General features: G+C 41.6%; 1 protein-coding gene across 2 annotated transcripts in view; it reads left to right on the forward strand.

Annotated features, from left to right (window-relative positions):
* LOC131077817 (translation initiation factor IF3-4, chloroplastic) overlaps positions 1-22388 on the forward strand; it is a 48799-nt gene that overhangs the window by 20681 nt on the left and 5730 nt on the right. For both annotated transcript variants that reach the window (XM_058015387.2, XM_058015385.2), the window contains 2 exons: positions 20431-20486; positions 20621-20654. In XM_058015387.2, the coding sequence (XP_057871370.1) occupies positions 20431-20486; positions 20621-20654 (90 nt within the window). The remainder of the gene's footprint in view (positions 1-20430; positions 20487-20620; positions 20655-22388) is intronic.

A 22388-nucleotide genomic window follows, 5' to 3' on the forward strand; every position in this document is an offset into this window, starting at 1 on the left:
TGTCCTGATCCTGAAATTTGACTAAGTCTGGAAAACTGATGAATCCTCCAAAAACTAGATTTTGCAATATAACTCCTGGAGGTCCGAAACCACTCTCAAACATCCTGAAAGTATATATGGAATATAACTTAAAGTATAAGTGACATTTATACTTAAATGTTATATTCCATAAAATGATCTTGACGAAGAGTTCAAAAAGTCAAATTTCGCTCCTGACCCTTCCAAAGGGTCCAGAGTGAAATTCTCCATAAGACATTCTAGTTTGACCCAAACTTAGAATCAACTCATTCCCAGACATTTTTTAGGGCAAAACACTTGTTTGGATGGAGAAATGTGAAAATGAAGTCAGGATCTTGGCCAAGATTAGGAATTTCGCTCCTGACCCTTCCAAAGGGTCCAGAGCGAAAATCTTTATAACTCTTGTTTTCCTCCTTATTTTGGCTAGGCGTTGGCTTGATGGGAGATGAATGGGTATGTCTTTTGAGGTGGTTTGAAACTTGAAAACTGAGCAATTTGGCCTGGAATGAAAATTTAGCCCCTGACCCTTCCAGAGGGTCTAGAGGGAAAATCTTATTAGAGCTTATTTCTTCCTAACTTTGGCCAAGTTTTGATGTGCAAGGTCTCTTGGAATGAAGATTGGACTTTATTTGATACCTTTGTGGATTTGGAAGCATGTAAAAATGAAGAATTTTGGACAAAATGGTGAATTTCGCTCCTGACCCTTCCAAAGGGTCCAGAGCAAAATTCCCAAATGCTCTTATTATGCAGTGAAGATGGTCAAGTCTTTGGCATGAATGAAACAAGAATAGCTTGTTTTTGCCTCCTGAAGAAGTTTCAACTTTGAAGAATGAGGGATTTTGCTTAAAACCTAATTTTCACTCCTGACCCTTCCAAAGGGTCCAAAGCGAAAATCTCTATGAGGGATATTTCTTGCCATGTTTGGTCAAATTGAGGAGTCTAAGGCATCATGAAAGGAAGAATGAGCATATTCAAACCCTTAGGCATGTTTAGAAGTCATAAAAATGAAGGATTCTGGCCAAGAAAGGCAATTTCGCTCTTGACCCTTTCAAAGGGTCTAGAGCAAAATTCCTTATAAACACATTTTTTAGCCTTTCTTGGACATGAAATTCTATTCCTAGCACAATGAAAGATGAAATCCCACTTGGCAAAGAGGTTTCAAGCTGAAAAATGAAGGATTTTGGTCAAGATTGAGAATTTCGCTCCTGACCCTTCCAAAGGGTCTAGAGCGAAATTCCTAAAAACACCTATTTTCTTTGCAAGGTCAAAACAATTTTTTGGTTTTTATGGCTTGAGTGGGTGTGAGGAAGTGTGTTTTTGCCTTTTGAAGATGATTGAGGTTGAAAGGATGAAGAAATTGAGCCTAAGAGAGATTTTCGCTCCTGACCCTTTTAAAGGGTCCAAGGCGTAAAATCCTAAAACCTATCTTTTCTTCCAAAGATTGGACTAGACCAAGCTTAGACATGGGTTTGAGAGGAATTTTGAATTGCCTTGAAGTGGAATTGGATTGCTAAGAATGAAAATTTTGAAGCCAAGAGGGAAATTCGCTCCTGACCCTTCCAAAGGGTCCAGAGCGAAATTTCCAAATTCTCCCTTTTTCTTGCAAATTTAAAGCAAGATTTTGCTATTCATGACTTGGATGGGAGTGAGGTGTGATGTTCCATGCCTTGGAAATGATTTGAAGATGAAAGGATGAAGGAATTGCCCTAAAACCTAAAAATCGCTCCTGACCCTTCCAAAGGGTCCAGAGCAAAAAATCCAAAACCAGTGCATTCCTTTCAAGTTTGTGCTAAGACAAGGATGAACCAAGCTAAAAATTGCCCTTGAGATCACCTTTGAGTGGATGTTTGTTCCAAAAAATGATGATTCTAGGCCAGAGAAGGATTTTTGCTCCTGACCCTTCCAGAGGGTCCAAGGCGAAAATCTCAAAATCCCCTATTTTGCCTTGCAGGAGCAAACCAAGCTTGGATGGAGTGAATGAAGAAGACCTTTGCCTAGCCTTGAGGGGTGGATTCAGGACAAAATGATGAAGGAGTAAGCCTAAGCAAGGAAAATCGCTCCTGACCCTTCCAAAGGGTCCAGGGTGAAAAACATCAAAGTCATCTTTTCCTCCAAAATTCAAGTGAAACTAGGCCTGGGCTACGGTAAAAGATGCCATTTGGAATGCCTTGAAGAAATTTAGACCTTCACAAAATGAGAATTTTGAGCTCAGGAGGGAATTTCGCTCCTGACCCTTCCAAAGGGTCCAGAGCGAAATTCCCAAAAATGCAATATTTCCTTCAAAGTTTTGATGAGCTAACCCAGTAATGGAGATAAATGAACCCTGGAGATTGCCTTGGAGGAGGTCAACGATCAAACTAAGGTGAATGTTGACCTAATAAGCAAAAATCACTCTTGACCCTTCCAAAGGGTCCAGGGCGAAATTCTTGAAAACACCTATTATTCACCTTGTTTAAGCTAAGTTGAAGGCAAAATGCAAAATTGTGATGGCAAACCTAGGTTGTGAAGATTTTGATTCATGAAGCAAACTAGCCTAGATGAGAATTCAAACAAGTCTTGAAATTATTTAGGCCTTCATCACTTTGGATATTTCAGTGCCTAAGAAGCAAAGAGCCTTCATTAAGCCTTGATCAAACCTTGATATTCCTCAATTTTCACTAAATTAGCCAAATTCAAGACATTTGGGGAGTCTAAATCAAGTTCACATGAATTAAGGCATTTGCAATTTAATTAATTAATTTCTAGGCCTTGAAATAATTGAAAAAATCCACCTTTGAGCTTTGGAATTAATTTAAAAATTAAAAAATTATGCTTAAGCGCTCAAAAATCATTATTGTGCCTTTACAAACAAGTCGGCCATCTTTTGAGAGGAGTTTTATTTTATTTTATTCCCTATTTGCCAAGTCGGCCTTGAGGGAAATCAAGGTGTGCGCCCTATATAAGGGAGGTGTATTGTAGCATATTCAAATCATTCTTTCATTATCTCTCATGCGAACTTGAAGAGCATATTTGGAGGTGCGAAATTGAGCAAGTTGGAGGATAATTTCCAGATTTTGGAAGGTGTTTGAGGCGAATTTCCAGATTTTGAGAAGCTAGTGGAAGGCGAAGCTTTTTGATGGCTAATTGAGGCGTAATTCATCCAAAGGAAGACCACAATTCAATCCTTATCCAGCAAAATCTGATCTTCTTTCTTCATTTTTCAAGGTTCATAGTTAGGCTTTCAAAGGAGAAGGTATGAAGAATCCTTTTTGAAGTTCTTATTCAAGACTTGTTTTGATTTCATAACAGTCTTTTAAAGTCTAAGTCTTGAAAAATCTAATTTCTATTCATAATTAATTTGAAAATTTAGAAGTCTTGAATTTATTTTGTCATTTTCAAATTAATATCTAATATGTTCCCTTGAAAGGTCTTAGATCCTATGCTATAAGATATTATACTCAAAGACTAACTTTAATCTTTTGTGTAGGCATCAAATGACGACCCCCAAAGCCGAAGGATCAACTACTTGGCAGACCCTCATCAAAGAAGATCAAGTCAGGACAAGGACGATCTCCTCTAGTCCAGCATCATTAAGGACGACCTTCTCCATCTATCTTCCAGTCCAACATTTGAAGGAAGGCATCACCAAATTGGCATCAACCAAGTGTTTGACAAGGTGGCATCCCAGTCATCACTCCTCCATTCGGATTGGTCCACCTCAGCATGTCCAGATTCAATGTACCTGATTCATCAAGAGATGGCACTAACTTCGATGTACCTACCTCGGCTATCCATTGGTCGAATATTCCAGAGAAGACATGTGTCCAAATAATACAATTATTTCATTGGTCAGAATTAAGTTTGTTGTAACAAACCCTAATTAGGGTTTCATTGTAAAATCTTGGCCATTGATCTCAAATTGATCGGAGCCATCGAATTGTATTGAGGGCACTATATAAGCCCTGGCTCCTCATTTGTAAAGGCGAATAGTCAGAGAATAGTTAGTTAGTAGTTAGAAGGTGAATAGTTAGCTAATAGTGAATAGTCAGTTGATAGAATAGCAATTAGAGTAGAATAGAAAGAGAAGGCAAAGATTGTTGCCAAGATGTTGTTGTAAAAGACTTGTAAAATTTCATTGAAGAAATGGTGAAATCTATGGGTCGATTCAACAATTTGCATGGTCTCTATACTTCTCATATTTCATTTCATGTTATTAGATGAATGGAAGAAATGTGTTTGATTGATGGTGAAATTTGTATATCCATACTACTAGCAGTTTGTTGATTGCAGACTTGCCTTGTGTAGTCAACTGGAATCATTCAGCTTAATCTTAACTTCAATCGTCACTTCTTCATTGATATGCATCAGCCTGATGGTGTCTATGCCTGTAGCGATGATCTGAACATCATAAAGCTTTCCTCCGAAGATCGCATTAACCTTGTGGAGATGGTCCTAGGATGTCAAAACAAGATTTAGTTAGAATTTCATCAAAGGTCATTCATTGCTCCTACATTCTTAGTGTCAGAATTAGATCCTTTCCTCGTCCTCATCCTTTTCCTATTTTTCAAAATCTAGATTAGTGAAATCCTGTGTTCCAACAATATTCAAAGCAAATCAGACGTTCAGTCATCAAGTGTAAGTCCCCTTGTGATTCTAACAAAAACACATCATACCACAGAGAGCTTATCCACGAGTAGAGATCCTACATACAGAACCTTGGAGTTGCCTCGATTGATCCTTCGGCGAGATCTTCAGCAGTCGGGAAACTTTGCTCAAGAGAGGATAAGGTACCTTTAGGTATTTTATTCTATGTTTGGTCGTGTACAAAATACACATCAACAAAAACTTAGATATATAAATATTGTAAAATGTATACAAAACTCATAGAGTATGAAATCCATGACATTAAATGCTCCACACAAATATCCAAACAACAACTACAAGTCTATGGCTTAGAGGAGTCTTCATCCCTCATACGAAGGTGTCTAAGGTAGGTCTTGGATGATTCAACAGCCATAATCTCTGCCCGTGACTCCATGCCACCCTCACCAACATCAGTTGTGCCTGTGTCTGCTCCTGCTCTAACCTCCTCCTCTACCATGGCTACAACCTTAGTCTCTCTATTTGCCCGGTTGACCCAATCAAGGTCCTCGTCACTAAGATAGGATTTGTAGCCTCAGTGATCCACTCAGATTCTGGATTGACCTCCTCTAGTGTGATTGGGGTGGAGTCATGGTCCAAAACTTTCTTTGTCTAAGATGGAGGTTGTAATGAACAAAGACTAGATCATTCAATCTCTCCATATATGGTCTATTGTGCCTTTTAGAGTGTATGTGCTAAAACATACTCCTATTGCACTCACAATTGGAATCACTGCATGGTTGGCTCAAAATGCAAATGGCTATCTACTTAAGATTTGGTGCTTAAGGACCAAACATCTGCCACCATCTATTTGAGATGAGAAAAAGAAAAAAATTCAGTTTCATTTCCAACTTTAAGACTTTAAGTTTCAAGTTTATAGCTATACTAAATTTTAATAATATAAAATTTAAATTATGCCCTTAAAATATATTTTTACTTGGCTGCATTTTTGTTCGATTGTCTTTGCAAATTTGACGAGAGAAGACCTCCTCTTCTGCACTAGAAAAGGTCTCTATCTCATGGATTATAGTTCTACTATCACCAGGTGACATTTGCTCTATCACTGAGTAGAGCCCATTAAGAACCTCCTCATCTGCCTTGAAATTCAAGTGGAAATGGAATGTCAAATTGAGGTAATAAGTGGATACATGGAGGGGCTTGTGAAGCTAGAGGTTCCATCTCATATCAATGATTTATCAAATGGGATGATACTTACTCTCATCCCCTCCATAGATAGATGTAATGGCCTCCTTGGCCCTATCCACGCCCTCATATATGTAGCCCAATGCAGGTTTCTTCCCATCAGCAACTCGTAGGAGCACTACCAAGGGCTCAATAAACTGCAAATATTGTGAAACATTAAGTGTGAATGAAAATAAGAAAATAAAAGAAAAATTTGAAAAAAAATTAAAACATAATGTAGAATTTATAAAAAATTTACCTTCACAAACTTTGCACAAGGGGCCCAGAAGGTTGGCTCATAAAAAATGCAATTTGCCACATCAATCCCTGCAGTGGTCGTAGCATTGGATGAGGAAGTCCACTCCTCACCAACAAACATACTCAAAGCTGCTTTACACCGTATCAAGGATTGTAATGTGATGAAATTGGTGGCAAATCTGGTGATGCCAAGACGAGCCAACTTCTTTTGCATCGTGTATCACCTCATTAGGCAAAGGATCCATGAATGATTGTATACAAATTTGTAAATATTTTTTGCCCTATCTACACATGTTTTGATCCATGGAAACTTGCCAATATCCTCCAATATGACGTCAAGGCAATGGGGGGCACATGGAGACCAAAATAGAGATGGGTGTCTGTCCATCAAAAGTCTGCCTCCAACAACATAATTTGTTGCATTATTGGTCACCTCTTGAACTACATTCTCCTCACCCACCTCATGTATGATCTCCTCTATAGCCTCACATAGGAATGTGGCATTTTTGAATATGCGGAAGCATTAATGGACTTCAAGAACATGGTGCCACTTGAAATTTGAGAATAAAGAAAAATCCATTATCATTCAAAATTTCAATAAATCATAAACTAAAAATATTAATCACTAAATCAAATTCAAATCATTCAATGCATTGAGAAAAGTAGAATGATCAATCACTTGCGGAAGAAACAAGAAAATTCAAGAGTGTCCTATTTCTCCTATTGGTCCAACCATCTATCATGATGGTGTAACCCTTCTTGCTCCATATCTCGCGCTGCTCCTCTAATGTGCTTTTACATCAGTCACCAATTTTGCAAAATTGAGCCACTTAAGTTAGATTCAAAAGGGGCTTTGAACCCTGCCCCACAAATAGTGATGGCATCAACCATGTTCGGCCAATAAGGAGACTTGTCACAAATAAATTAAATAAGATAAGTATGTCTAATAAAAATTCATTATACAAAGCAAACTAGAAATTTTAAAACAATCAAATAAAAAAGAATTATCTGGTTGCAAAGAATGGATTGGTGCAGTAGTACCAAAATTGGCCAATTGCACGTCTAGCTGCATCATGTATTCTTGTTCCAACCCATGCTCTCAAGCGACGGTTGTGCACCCGAAGTAGTGTGTGGCTCAAAATACGAATCCATCCTAAATTTGCAAACTCTAGTACCAATGCTAATACTCCCACTACCACTGGCAAAAGCACTAGCAAAAGCATTGGAACTAGCACTAGAATGATATGGAGGCATGTAAGAAGCCTCTCCAACACAACCAATGCTAGCCAACTCCTTGTTTGGTCCTAAATGTATAGTTGGTGAATAATCAATACATAGTAGTTCCTGCACGTACCAAGCATTTATAGAACAGAACAATTGTACATCATAACATAAATGACAGATGATACTAATTAGACTAGAAAGTTATATCTTTATTCCAATGTCCCAAATTGTTTATACATGATCTCCCCAGCCGAGGTTCCAACCAACAATATATAGACCCGATGGTTGGCCAAGTTGCCAACCGTCACCAACTCCCAACTACTTGACGAGAACCTCTCGGCAACAGCAAAGCATAAACACACATAACACACTTATGATTATTATTCGTACTAACATACGTTTTTACCCCTAACATTAGCCCCCCCAAAATCGTAGTTGTCTTCCAGGCGACTCAGACCAAAGAAATTGAAATGAAAAACATAGCTAAGATCGAGAAGAGGGAGGAGGCGTCCCTGTAGTGGTCGTGGTAGGAGGCTGCTGTCCGGCCTGGAGTTTCAAGTTCTTTTCTGCCATTAACTACCGTTCCCGAGCTTTCTTTACCATGTGAGCCGCTTCCATTAGCTTTTTATCTTTTTGCTCCAGCTGTGAAGTGAGCGCCGCCACCTGGGCTGCCAATGCCTGTGCCTCCTTCTCCTGCATGCTGTAGCGGGCCTCACATGTAGTCATCTTCATTTCCATCTCCTTCCTCAAGCTCTTCTCTACTGTGGCCAACTCCGTCTGCTTCCTACTCTCTTTTTCCAGGGTTATTATGTACATCTGTTGGGCCTCTTTCTCCACTTGATGCTGCCGCATCTGTAAGTACACCTCTCAAAAAGTTCCCTCCATACTGCAGAAAGTGGTGCCTAAGGTGCCTGAGCCTCCTATCAAGTGCTTGTGGGTCCAATTCTGAATCATCTCAAGTGTACTATTATCCGGCCACCCCTGCTGCTCAAAGTGCTGTGTGAACTCATCTTTGCACCCCTAGGCCATAAAATGACACAGCTGTGTAGCGTAGGCTGAATTACCGGCTTCCATCTATCCAGTAAGCGAGCCATGCCGCGTGCAACATCAGAGAGCCCTTGTAGCTCCGCCAGGAATCGTCCGAGTGAGCCTGCTGGGTCATTCGGATCAGGTGGTGTGATATGGAGTCCAGTGAGAGTCTCCTCCGGGCCACTGCTTTTCTCGTCCCTTCCCTGCTGCTTCTGATCAGTGGATCTCTCCTCATCTAGGACAGTGACCTCTCTATTTGAAGTCATGCCTGGCTCGATGGCCATGTTATGTGGTGTGGGGGAGGGGGAAAGGTGTGGGGCGAGCGCGAACTGTCATAGCCATCCATCCAGCGAGGCGTCTATATCCTCATCTGTCATAGTATCCAGGGCTGCCTCTAAGTTAGCTGATACTGTACCAGTCTCTACTGCCATCATACCAGTTTTTGCTGCCACCGTACCAATTTTCGCCGTACCAGTTTCTGCTGCCAGTATGGCCAGATTGATCTGTGGCAACGATACTCGTCGCTGTGCTGGCGGCTCCCCTTCTCTAATCTTCTGGAATAGTACCCCCATTGGTCGTACATCTACTGGGCTGGTGACTGCAAGCGCCTCTTGAGGCACTAGGTGTGCCGAGGCTAATTTTGAGGGTGTAAACTTTACCCTCGTACTCTTCCATTGCGCCCGCAATCCGCCCTGTTGCTCCTCTTCTTCATCTTCTTCTTGCTGCCATGACTCTGTTTCCTCTTCCTCCTCTACGGCGGTGTGTTCCGACAGATGGAACCCTTCATCCCCACTTTCCTGTTCTTCTGTTTCTTCCACTTCCTCCGAATCCTCGGCACTGCTAACCTCTTCAATTTCCACAGATGTGTCTAGCTTCCTCCTCTTCCGTGTGGGTTGCGCTGTGTCGCCAAGGATGTCCAGGTGAATGTAGTAGTACATGGTGGGTTTATTTGGCTCAACCCGTCCGTGAGGTTCAAACGTCGCCCAACCCTCTGGCGATACCTGCAGGTGTACGACATCTAGGAACAAGCTGATGGCATGATGGCACATGTAGAATGCTTTGTGTTCCAATCTCAGGAAGTCGTGGATGCATTCTGCCGGGAGTTGCCCCCAGTTGTACACTTTTCCGCATCTGATCCTGTTCATTAATCCAATCATCCATATGGCAATGTTAGAGGCACGACTGGCCCCTGTCAGGCGGCTTTTAACCAAGTCCATTAACATCCTCCATTCTCTTGGTGCGATAAAGCTACGCTTCATTCCTTTGCTATCGACCCAGATGCTCTTCCATTGTTCTTCCGTGAGGTCGTCTCTGCACACCAGGTCCATCAACCATTTTTTCTTTTCTCTGGTGAGTTTTTTGGTTGGTTTGGCAACAGATGCTCCTTTATCTGGTATGCCAAATATGCACCTGAAATCCTCAGGTTTGAATGAAACCCGCACTGTGTGCCCTTGAAATTGGATGACCGAAGCTCGTTCGTGTGGGTTATAGTCGAATATCATGGTCCGTAGGAGTGGCTCGAACTCTTTAATGTTGAATATGGGCATCTGCACAGCGTGGTCGACTTGTGCTTTTTTGAGCGATTCCTTCATCACATGGTCTGGAGGGTTTTCCTCCCACCAGGTATGACATTCATTGCTAGTCATACTTTCTAATGCTACATTTGCTGCCGTGAGTTCCTCTGAGTCCTTTGTTGCCTTCGGTCTGCTCCTGGTTTTCCTGTTGCTGGCAAGCTCTGTGGCACTCATGGTTGTACTGCAACTGCCTTTCTCTGGTCTTCTGCTCATACCCTTTCCTGAATCGTTACTATAACCATCTGACAGATTGTCTCGCCAGTTGGTACGGCCCATTGTGTCACTCTTCGTTTCCCTGCTGTGTGGCCTCCTTGATTGTCCTGACAAGTGCCTACCATACGGATGTCGCTGCCTGTCTTCCTAGTACCTTACGGTGTACGGATATCTTTGTCTGTCTGGCTGATGTCGTACGCCATACGGACTTTGCCTTGTGGGTGTGGCTGATGCCGTTTGTCGTACGGATGTCTCTGCTCTCCATGTGCTGGCGGGTGCCGTTTGCCATACAGATGTCTTTGTCTGTCTGGCTAATGTCGTTTGTCGTACGGATGTCTCTGCTCTGCACGTGCTGGCGGGTGTGGGCCGTACACTGTGCGGTGGAGGTATATACTTGAGGGTTATGGTCGTACGGTAGCACCATATGCCGTACGACACTTCAAACTGGCACCCCCTTGGTTTTCCTAAGCCGTACTCGTACGACGAATGGTCTGCTCTTCCACGTGCCACAATCCTAATCGATGTGTGTCGTACATCGTACGAAGCCTGTATGCCCTACACTTGCTCCCACTCAGACGAACTTTGTATACCGTACACGTACGACAACCTAATGTTTTCCCTTCCTGTATTTCGTACACCGTACAGTGGCTCAAGTCTCTCGTACCCTGAACCCGTACGTCGTACGGTATGACCTCTGTAAACCGTGCGTTGTACGATAGAACCCGACAATCCTCTGCAAACCGTACGCCGCACGGTATAGCCCTCAGACGCTCGTGCCTTCTTGATTGTTCACTCCGTACACCATGCGGAATTGTCCCCTCTTGTGCGTCCGTACACGTGCTCCATACTGTGTCTTCTGTCCTTGTAGCATGCCACTGATCTGTACGGTATACTACCTTTCGTTCGCCCAGTCTTGTCTGGCTATCAGGTTCATCTTCCTGTGTTGTGTCTAATGAGGCTTCATGGGGGTTTTTATAAGCTTTTCCTCTTGCCAGAATTAGGGTTAGGTAAAAATGCCTTATCAATTTAATATAAAATAATTGTTTCTTCAGCAGTCTTACTTTTTCTCTATTATTTTACTTATACTTGCCTGATTTTTAAATTTGTTCCTGCCTACCGATTTGGACTCGGACCTACTTGCTTTTTTCCAGTACCTCTCCTCCTCACCCTTCAAAGCCCCTTGTTTTTCTAGTCGTCTTACTTCTTTCATCTGGCACGCCTTCTTCAATATTAGCTTCCTCGCCTTTAATTTGCCTAGGTACCTTTTGGCCTGATTGTGCCCTCTAGTTGGCCTTCTGCGAGTCACTGGCCAGTTTATTGTATTTTATTTTTCAGTTGAAGAGTTTCCCTGTCTCCTTTGTTTCCATCTTGCTAGCATGTTACCTTGCTTTTTCCTCCCTTTCTTCCCTTTCTTCCTTGGTTCGTCTTTCCTCGCCTTGTCCTCCTTCCATTTCTTGTTTAGTTCCTGTTCGGAGTCTCCCTCCTCATTGCTCCTCCTCTTTACTCCTGATATATTGTTGGGCATCCTCATTTTTATTTATGAGTCGTGCAACCATGTACACACATTTGGTAGTCTTCTGTAGCATTCTTGTGCGCAGCAGGTCCCTACGTATTCCAGGTCCCATATTTTGTCCACTAGTGGGGCGGGTCCCACACCCTTGTAGCGGCCGCCAATGTATCGGTCCCCGTATTGGTGGTACCATTTCACTCTTTCTCTATCAATCTTCGGTGGTCCAGCCGGGTTGGGAATCACCCGGTATAATGAGTTAGGTCTGGCCTCCACCTCGCCTGCTCCGGACGTGATGACAAATAGATCCTCTGTCTTTAGTACCATTTTTAAACATGGTCCTAGGGTTGCCCCATATTCTTCCAGGTTGAGTTCTTCCTCTAGGTCCCCCGGCTCTACCTCTTTAAGCAGATTCTCAGTTTTCCTTCGAGCTTCTACTTCCTTGTCAATGTCATATGCGACGTACCCCTCCCGAGCTCCCTCGTATGGGGCCCGTTTTTTCCAATATCCTGAAACCCGTACCCACACAGCTAGGTCTCCGAAATACGCATTCGTGAGATGTTGTGAATCCTGGGGACTGCTACACCTTCCACCCTTTTTGGCACAAGTCGTTCTTCCATGGCCGACAAGGGCTTTGCCCAGTCGTCATCCCTCCGGTAGGGTTCCCCTTGTACTACCAGGTCTTCCTTAACCTCCTTGTTTTGACCAATGGTCCAATGTCCTCTCGTGGCATATCCTAGCATGTTGATCCCAATCACATGTTTATTTCTTTCCCTGTGAATTTTTAACTTGGAACTGTTCACGGGGTCCCTGATCAGATTGTTATCCAGAGTCGTGAGTTTCACTGATCCGTTCCTACCGACCTCTCTGATTTTATAGGGCCCGAGCCAACAGACCTTGAACTTCCCTGGTCGAAGTTCGTTCTGACCGTTATACTTCAAAACTAACTGTCTCGACCGGAAGTTGGCCTTCCGTAGATGCTGGTCGTGCTAATGCTTTCGCCGACGTGCCACCTCAGTCGCCCACTGTGCCATCAGTCTCCGTTCATCCAACTTTACCAACCCATCAAGCCTTGCGTTCATTCTTTCGGTGTCCCCTAATCGATTTTCTACTGCCACCTGAAGGCTTGGCACGGTGTACTCGACTGGTACCACTGCCTCTTGCCCGTACATGAGCTGAAACGGTGTATGCCCGGTAGTGACTTTGTATGTTGTACGGTAGGCCCATAGCACGGCTAGTAGTCTTTCTTCCCAGTCCTCTTGTTCTACCCCACACGATTTGTAGATTATTGATACCAACACCTTGTTGGTTGCTTCTACTTGTCCATTAGCACGGGGATAGTATGGGCTGGATAGGTTGTGGAATATTTTAAATTCCACAGTCATGGTACGGATTACCTGATTGACAAAGTGCACTCCTCTGTCACTAGTGATTCGAAGTGGTATCCCGTACCTGATGACAATCTATTCGTACAAGAACCGTGCTGTACTCAGAGCTGTGTTATCCGGCAAGGCCCTCGCTTCTCCCCACTTGGTGAGGTATTTTGTGGCAACTACAATATACTTGCATCGGTGTAGGCTACTTGGCTTCAGAGGTCCCACAAAGTCCAAACCCCATCGTTCAAATAGTTCTTGTGGCTGTGAAGAGAAGAGGGGCATGAAGTCCCTCTTGAGAGGTTTTCCCGTTTATTGACAGGTGTTGCATCCGATCACCCACTCTCGGGCGTCGGTGTGTAGGGTTGGCTACCATAGCCCTGCTAGAAGCACTTTCCTGGCGGTTGCATCTGGTCCCATATGTCCACCTGCCAATCCGTCGTGTGCCTCCTTTAGTACACCGCAAATTTCTTCCTCCATGACACACCTCAAGATTTGGTCGGGACCCATCTTGTATAGAAGTCCATTAATTAGTTGGAAGGTTCTGCTCTTTAGTGCCAATTTCCTCCGTTCCCCTGGAGGCATCTCACTTGGAAATGTGGAAGTAGATAGGTACTGGCCTATCTTTTCATACCAGGTTGGTAGTATTGCAATTTGGAACAAGTGTGCATCTGGGAAGTCTTCGTTTACTCCCTCGGCCAGTTCTCCTGATCTGATCCTTGATAGCTAGTCTGCTATCACATGGGACTTCCCTGGCCATACGACAATGGTGAAGGTGAATTCTTGTAAAAGCAGTAGCCACTGACTTACCCTCCCTTGGATGATTGGTTTATTCACTAGGTACATTAGTGCCTGGTGGTCCACATAAAATGTGAACGGTGTAGCCAACAAGTAGTGTCGGAACTTTTGTACTGCATACACCATCCCTAGTGCCTCTCGCTCTGTTGTGCTATAGTTTCTTTCTGCTTTTGACAAGAGTCGACTTGCGAAGAAGACGGAATGGTCTAGTCCTTGTGCCCCTACCTAGGCGAGGGTAGCACCAATTGCAAAGTTGGAGGCGTCCACGTGCACGTGAAATTCTTTGTTCCAGTCTGGGTATACCAATATCGATGCACTCACTAGCCGGTCTTTTAATTCTGTGAAGGCTTCTTCTTGCTCCGTACCCCATACAAACGGTTCTCCCTTCCTTGTCAACTTATCTAATGGCCACGACAACTGCGCAAAGCCCTTGATGAATCTCCGGTAGTAGCCTACGTGGCCGAGGAATGATTTCACCCCTGTTACGTTCGTTGGGCTTTCCATGTTGACAATTACTCCTATTTTGTCTGGGTTTGTCTTCAGTCCTTCCTTACAGACGATGTGGCCCAGGAGTTTCCCTTGTGGTACCATAAATTTGCACTTCTTTGGGTTCAGGGCTAGCCTAGCCTTCCGACACCTATCCATACACTCCCCCAAAGCCTTCAAATGGGTGTCCTAATCGCTGAAAATCAACTAGTCATCCAGGAATGCTTTGAAATTCCCTACTGACATCTTGTCAAAAATGTGCAGAATTATTCGTTGGAAGGTCGCGGGTGCATTGCATAGCCCGAAGGGCATGCGGTTATAGGCATACACTCCTTCCTCCACCACGAATGTGGTCTTCAGCTTATCCTCTTCCGCGATACTTATCTAATTGTACCCGGAGAATCCATCCAGGAATGTGTATATCTCGTGTCCGACGACTTCTTCCAGGATACTGTCAGTGAATGGGATTGGAAATGGATCCTTTATGGTTACTGCATTTAGGTACCTGAAATCCACACATATCCTTATCTGATTAGCCTCTTTTTTAAGGGAGATGACTATTGGGGAGACCCAGTCACTTGTCTCCACTTTGAATATAATCCCTACTTCTAGCATTTTGTTGATCTCCTCATTGACTCTGGCTGCATAGTTTTTGTTCATCTTGTACGGCCTCCTTCGTACCGGTTGGGCTCCAGGTACGAGGGTTATGCGATGCACGCACAGCTCCGGCGGTACCCCCCTTTTCTGCTCCTTTCCCCTTGATGGATGACTGTCTATAGGGCTGCAACCTTAGAAATACCATGTCACCTACCTCAAACGTTCTTTCAGTTCAATGTCGATCAACATACAATTTTTGTCTATTCTGAGCATTCGGCGAGTTCTCCTTGAGGGCTGTCATGATATCCTTGCTTTGTCGGACCATGTCTTTAGCAATGGGTGCTCTACCATCAGTAAAAATCAGATCCACAAAAGAAGTAGCATCATAACCATAAAGTGCTTTGAAGGGCAACATACCAATCGACATGTGATGAGTGGTATTGTAGCAATACTCCCCCAAGTGCAGCCACTCAATCCATGTTGTTTGCTGACTTGTAACATTGTTTCTCAAACAACCTTCAATCCATTTGTTCACTATTTTTGTTTGTCCATCTGTTTGAGGATGGTAACTGGTGCTAGGTGTGAACTCCGTTCTTGTCAAATGGAATACCTGTTGCCAAAAAATACTTAAGAACCTGCTGTCTAGATCACTTACAATTGCTTTTGGTAATCCATGAAGTTTGAAAATCTCTTTGAAGAATTAATCTGCCACTTGAGGTGCTTTGAAATCTAATGATATGGCATAAAAATGAGCATACTTGTAAGTCTATCCATTACCACATATAAGCAATCTTTACCTTGTACCCTTGGCAATCTGGTAATGAAATCCATCGATATGCTTTCCCATTTTTGATCTAGAATGGGTAAAGGCTGCAATAATCCTACTAGAAACACATGCTTCTTATTTTGCTGGCATTCCTTGCATTCTCTTATATGTTGCATAACATCCTTTTTCAATCCCTTCCAAGAAAAACGTTCCCTTGCTTATATGTTTTGTATAAGCCTGGATGACAAGCAAGTGGGGTGTGATAGTAAGCTTTCAAAATCTTTTCCTTCATTTTAGATTCAGGGGTGATGTATACTCATCCTTTGTGAAGAATTAACTCATCCACTACTTTGAACTTATCATCTTGCACTTTACCTTCTAGAATATCCTTAGCAAATGAATTATTGACATACTCAGCTGTAATTAATGACCTCCAATCAGCAGATTTATCAGAAATAGAATGCAAGTGAGGTTTTCTAGACAAAGCATCAACCACCACATTATTATGCCCCTTTATAATCAATGTCAAAGTCGTAAGCTTGAATTTTGCTTACCCATTTTTGTTGCCTACCATTTAAATCTCTTTGATTAAGAAATTATTTTAAACTCTTGTGATCACTTTTGACCAAGAACTTGTTACATGCCAAATATTGCCTAAATTTGGCCAAAACATGCATTATAGTCAGCATCTCTTTGTCATAAATTGAGAGCTTACGCTGAACCTCCTTGAGCTTCCTACTCTCATATGCTATGGGATGTTTATTCCTTGAGCTTCAAACTCTTGTGATCACTTTTGACCAAGAACTTGTTACATGCCAAATATTGCCTAAATTTGGCCAAGACATGCATTATAGTCAGCATCTCTTTGTCATAAATTGAGAGCTTACGCTCAACCTCCATGAGCTTCCTACTCTCATATGCTGTCTTGTGTACATCTTCATCCTTGGCCTTGATTTGATGTTAACTTGAATGGAAGTCAATCTTGGAGTAATTCTTAGCCCCATGTAACTCATCAGTCAATTCATCGATTCGTGGAATTGGGTAGCAGGTCTTAATGGTTCTTTTGTTGAAGGGTCAATAATCAATACACATCCTCATAGTTCCATCTTTCTTCTTGACCATCACTACAAAGGATGCAAAAGGACTAGAACTAGGCCTTATATGTCCCATATCCAGCAGTTCTTTGATGGCTTTCTCAATTTCTTCCTTGTATACCTTGGGGTGACGATAAGGAGTGATCATCACAGATTTGGCTCCTTTTTCGAGCTCAATAATGTGCTGGAACCCTTTGTTGGGGGTAGTCTTGGAGGAATGTCTTTGAACACCTTGTTATGTTTATCCAAAATAGATCAAATCTGTATGTTGGTAGCATCTCCTTTCCTTGCAGCACTTGTATTGGTGAGGAGGCATTCCGCTGCCCATGCTACTTGTCCCTTACAAAAGACTCGGTTCATCCTCTTAGTGGATATTTCCATTGGCCCTTTGCTGGATATTCCATCTAAAACTACCTTTTTCCCATTGTGTTGGAAAGAGATCTCCATGGTATGATGGCTGGTCTCATACTTGTCAATTACATACAACCTTTGACATCTCAAGACTACTTCCATTTCCATGTCAATTACATAGAAATCATCCTTCAATTTGTAACTCCCTTTGCTAACTCCATTTGGGGAACCTTATGAGTAAATGAGAGGATTGTTCCACTAGCTACCTTCACTTCAAATCCTTCAATTGGAACGGTGTTCAATCCAAGTCTCTTAACTACCTCCACATTGACATAATCATAAGTAGCTCCACTATCAATGAGTGCGATTACCTTGTGTCCTTTCAAGTCCCCTTTTAGGCAGAAAGCATTGTAATGTGGTTCTCCGATGAAAGTTGCCAAAGTTCCTCTAGAAGGTCCTCTTGCACTTTCGATTTCCTTTTTAGATTCACTTCCTTCACCTTTACATTCCTCATTAGAGATTACTTCAATGTAATGGATTTGTCCCTTCCCTAAACACTAATGCCCGGGCTGCCATGGTTCCTTACATGTAAAACACAACTTCCTCCTAAATTTATTCCTAGTGACATCATTATGCCTAGTCTCTGCTACAAGCATACTTGAGGGTACTGTGTTTCTTTGGAAAGGCTTCTTGGGCTGTATAGGTAGGATTCTCTTGTGACTGAAACTATCTCTTGCGACTAAGTCTTCTAGGTTCAGAGCGGTCATGATGGCTTCTTGGAAAGTTGTAGGATTTAATGCTTTGTGTAATCCCTTGAGAGGTTTAGCCAATCCTTCCGCAAAGAGTACTATGAGTCTCCTATTTGTCACATCAGGCACCATGATAGCAAGTTGTTGGAATGCTGCAATATATCAACTTTGTCTTCTTGTTTTAGTTGGGCTAGGTTTCGAAAATGAACTTCTGGATCAATCCTGTCAAACCTTTCAATTAGCCTTTGACTGAATCCTTCTATGGATGATATTACATCATGACCTTGAGTTACCATCTCGTGGTACCACCATTCATGTGCTACTCCTTCCAAGTGCAAGGTGGCAAACTTAAGGGCTTCCTCTTCAAGCATGGGGTTTAGTGAGAAGTAAGTGTCCAGTTTCTGCAACCATGATCGCGCTGATATACTGTTTGTTTCATCAAAGTTTGGGATTGTGATCTTGCCTAACCGGTGTTGGATGTCCTTCCTTTCATCAAGACCTTTCCTCCTATGTCCTCCCCTTGATTTTAGATTACAGTACTCTGCGAAGGTCATATCAGTTCTATCTGCCTCACTTAAAGAGTGATACTCAACATGGAGCCGTCCCATTTCACTGGCTTGATTGGATTGCTCTTCATTAACTTCCTCATGTGTCAAAAACTTCGCTCTAAATGATTTGCTGTTGACTGAATTTCTTTCTCCATTAGTCACAAACTTCCCTCCATTTGTGTTTCTTTCTTCACTCCTTTCATTTGCAAGTTTGTCCCCATTCTGATGCTGATTAAGCTCCTTAAACAACTGGATCATTTCCCTCATAGTCTCCGACATATTAAGATGAAATTCCTTGAATCTCTTGAAGAAGGCTTGGGCATGGTCATCTTCTTTATCACACATCTTGAAACCCTTCTTTTTCTCACTTGGTACCTTTGCTCTCTCTCACTCATCAATCCCACAGGCTGGCATAATTGAGGCTCTGATACCACTGAAATATGCCACTTATATATATAAAACAAAAAACCAGAAAATTATTTACCAATATGTTTTATGCTATCCTTTAATTAAATCAAGGCTATTAACTAACACTCTAGACACATCAAGCTGTTCTAAAACCAATCACAAAATGGAGTGCACCAACAATAAGTGGCTTTTCATTGAATTTAGCAGATCTGAAAACATCATTATAAAACCTTGGGTTTGTTCTTCTCAGTTATATCCATATCTTACTGAGAGATGAAAATAATAACAGGCAGACATGGCTTCTCTCACAGCTTGCAATTTTTCTGCAAATCAAATTCAGACTGTGTATGGTTGTCAAAAAAACGACAAGGGTAGGGGGGATCGTCCCACCTTGCTTGATCCCTGAGGGTAGCATCCCAGGTCTCTGCTCGTGGACTAAGGCTTCACATTCAACTTTCAATAACTCCCTCACCTTTGACAACACATCCTTTATTTATAGGAGTTGAGGTGGATTTAGGCAAGGCAGACCCCAAAATGGAAACAACACAAAAAACAGAAAATACTAAATAAATTTCTTGCTCAAGTCTGCTAGCTAACAAGGAATCTAATATTTATTAAAAATTCTTCCAGCTCAAGTCTACTGACTCAATAAGGAATCTTCTATTTATTAAATATTCTTCCCACTCAAGTCTGCTTACTTGATATGGAATCTTCTATTTATTAAAAATTCTTAATTTGAAAAGAACTCAAATGTGGGGTGTTAAGGAAACTGCCACACGACTGGCCCAATTATTTTGGGATCATTACAAAATGAATCCTCTTGCCCTAGCTTATTATCATAACCACCCTTTGTTAACTGGGATTTAACATTCCAAGCATCCATGATTTTGTTTAGGGCATTGGCTGTTGCCCCCGATAATGGTTTTGAATTTCCTTTTAACATAGCATTATTCTAGTAGGTCTTTCCAAAATTCCATGTGTTATTCTATCCTTGGGTCCCATGGTTCCCATATCTTGGATCAAGATTCCACTACCAAGCATTTTTTTGTCTTTTTTGGATAACAGAGATCTTAAACCGGGCTTATGGTTCTCTTTTAATAGTTTATTTGATTTTCTCCTCTGCTGTTCTTTTTTTTTAAATCATGTCTGTGTACAAGTTTTTCATACTTCTTCTATCATGTATCCCAAGAAACTGGATACTAATTAGTTAATTTTTCTCCATAAAGGAGTTGCAATTTCAACGTTCTACAATTTTAACATGATGGTCTAGACTCTAGAACTGTCGAGCATTTCAAGTATCATATCATTTCTTGTCCTGAACTTATAAGAATGTTATTTGAATTCCGTAATTTTCCACTTGAATGAAGAAATGTGGGGCTTTGATTGCAATAACATAATCAAATGCTTTTTAAAAATATTCTTTAATTAGTGCTAAAACTCTGTTCTTGCATCTTGTCTTATCCTACCCAACAATTAAACTGCAGAGACTAGATGACGTTTGAGCATAGTCTGTCCTTTATTTGTGCACTGTATTTATGGTCTTAATTGAAAGTGTTCACATAGCAGGAAAAGAATTCTTTTCCTCTAATGGTTTTGCATATATTCCAGAACTTAAAGTGATGTTTTTAATTTCAGTAAATACAAGTTTGATCAACAGAAGAGGAAGCGAGAACAACAGAAGAAGAGCTCAGGTATATTTTACTTTACAATTTCATCTTCAATGAATGTTAGTCTATTGATTTCTGGTTGTAAGTAGAAACTATTCTCTTGAAATAGTGTCCTTGTTAACAAACAACCTTCTTATTCGTGGTATACACTTGTGCAGGGGTTTCTGGTGATATTAAGGAGCTTAAAATGGGGTATGCTTGGCAGCTCCTGTTAATTACCTCAGTTTTTGTTAGACTCACATATTTACAATTTGATAATTTCTTTCATGTTTGCAAACTTTATTTCCTGGTCTCCAAATCAGAGCCAGGGCCTGTTTTTCAATGAATAACATTTTGCTGCCTTAGTCAAGATCTTCAAAGAAATCTACTGTAAGATGTTTGGTTGCTTTTCTTGGTAGGGGGTTATGGACCATTTGAAGTTTATTTGTTGATACTTTCTTTTAGTTTGTAAGATGAACAGAAAACCTCCCTACATTTTTGTTCATTTTCATTAGTTGCCAGCCACCTCTTGTATCAGTTTTCTCTTGTTTGTAATATTTGAGGTAAATCTTGCTGATAGAGACTTCAATATGGTCTACAATAGGTTAGTAATATCCCAAAACTCATTGAAATTCACACTGGATATAGGAAAGTACCTCAAATTTTAACATGTTTTTAAAGTTCCAAAAATTGTGGTTTTGAAAAAAGGGCATGATAGGATCAGAAGTAGTGCATTTGGACACTAATTGGTTTCTGCCAAAGTCAGCAGACTTAGACACAACTTTGTCTTTGGCAATGTAAAGAGCCGAAGTTGACTTGGCACTTGGTAAAGTCTGAGCAAACTAAATAGGATCAGAAGCAGTGTATTTCGACACAACTTGGGTTCTGTCAAAGTCAACAGACTTAGACACAACTCGGTCTCTGGCTATGTGAAGAGCCAAAGTTGACTTGGCATTTGGTAAGTCTGAACAGCTAAAAGATTCTTAAATATTTTCTTTTGTAGAAAAATGGGTACTGTCATGATTGGGCATACCTTCGCATAACTTTATGCCTTGCTACTAAACATACTACCTACAAAGGTGCTGGAAGACAATAATTTGAGAATAAAGAGGTGAGTATGGAGGACCATGAAAGTCTCAACAATTGTGTGATCACCCATGGGAACGACATGGAGATTGTGATAAAAATTCAGAATTGGGTGAGGCAACAACAATAATAATGTATGGGTCAGCAATAGGATGCACAGTCCAAGGTCAGTCTTATATGGGTCCATGGTAAGAGTTCACACTAAGAAATTTGGTATTGGAGGGCCGGTGAGGACCCAGAGAACCAAGAAAGTTTCTCGGATGATGATAAGAAAAGAGGATTCCAGTAAATTCCAGACATCCCCCTTAAAGTTGAATAAAAAATAGAGATAAAATCATTTGAAAAGCAAGTTGTATTGATGCAGTAGGCGGGGTTCCAATCAACAACATGTAGGCATATTTCACAACAATGGGCTCAATGACCCAATCATGCAACCATGACAACCTTCTTGACACAAGAGCATTTCTAAATGAACAAGGATTCTGATAAGGTTTATTTCAAACATTTTATCATCATGATACTTCACAACTTCATGCTTTCTCTTCACAAAGACACCTTGCCTTATAGGCTACAAATAGCAAATGAGGGCTTTAATGTTCACAAGACTCAATCTACTTCAGGAACACCTTAGATCCTCCCAAACACAACATTTCAACACCTTAGCAACTCCCACAAACACAGATTCCTTTAACTGTCACAATTTCCACATAACCTGTCCTAGTTTCTAGTAGCCCTGTCGAGAGACAAAACTGATCACAACTTCCCATGAACAAATCAATCCCACAAACCAAACAGAGTTTCAGATACCCATTAAGGCTCTCCAACACATATCTCAAATTGAACATAGCTCACTTTGGATCA

The sequence above is a fragment of the Cryptomeria japonica genome, chromosome 10 (assembly GCF_030272615.1).
Source record: "Cryptomeria japonica chromosome 10, Sugi_1.0, whole genome shotgun sequence".
Classification (NCBI taxonomy): Eukaryota; Viridiplantae; Streptophyta; class Pinopsida; order Cupressales; family Cupressaceae; genus Cryptomeria; species Cryptomeria japonica.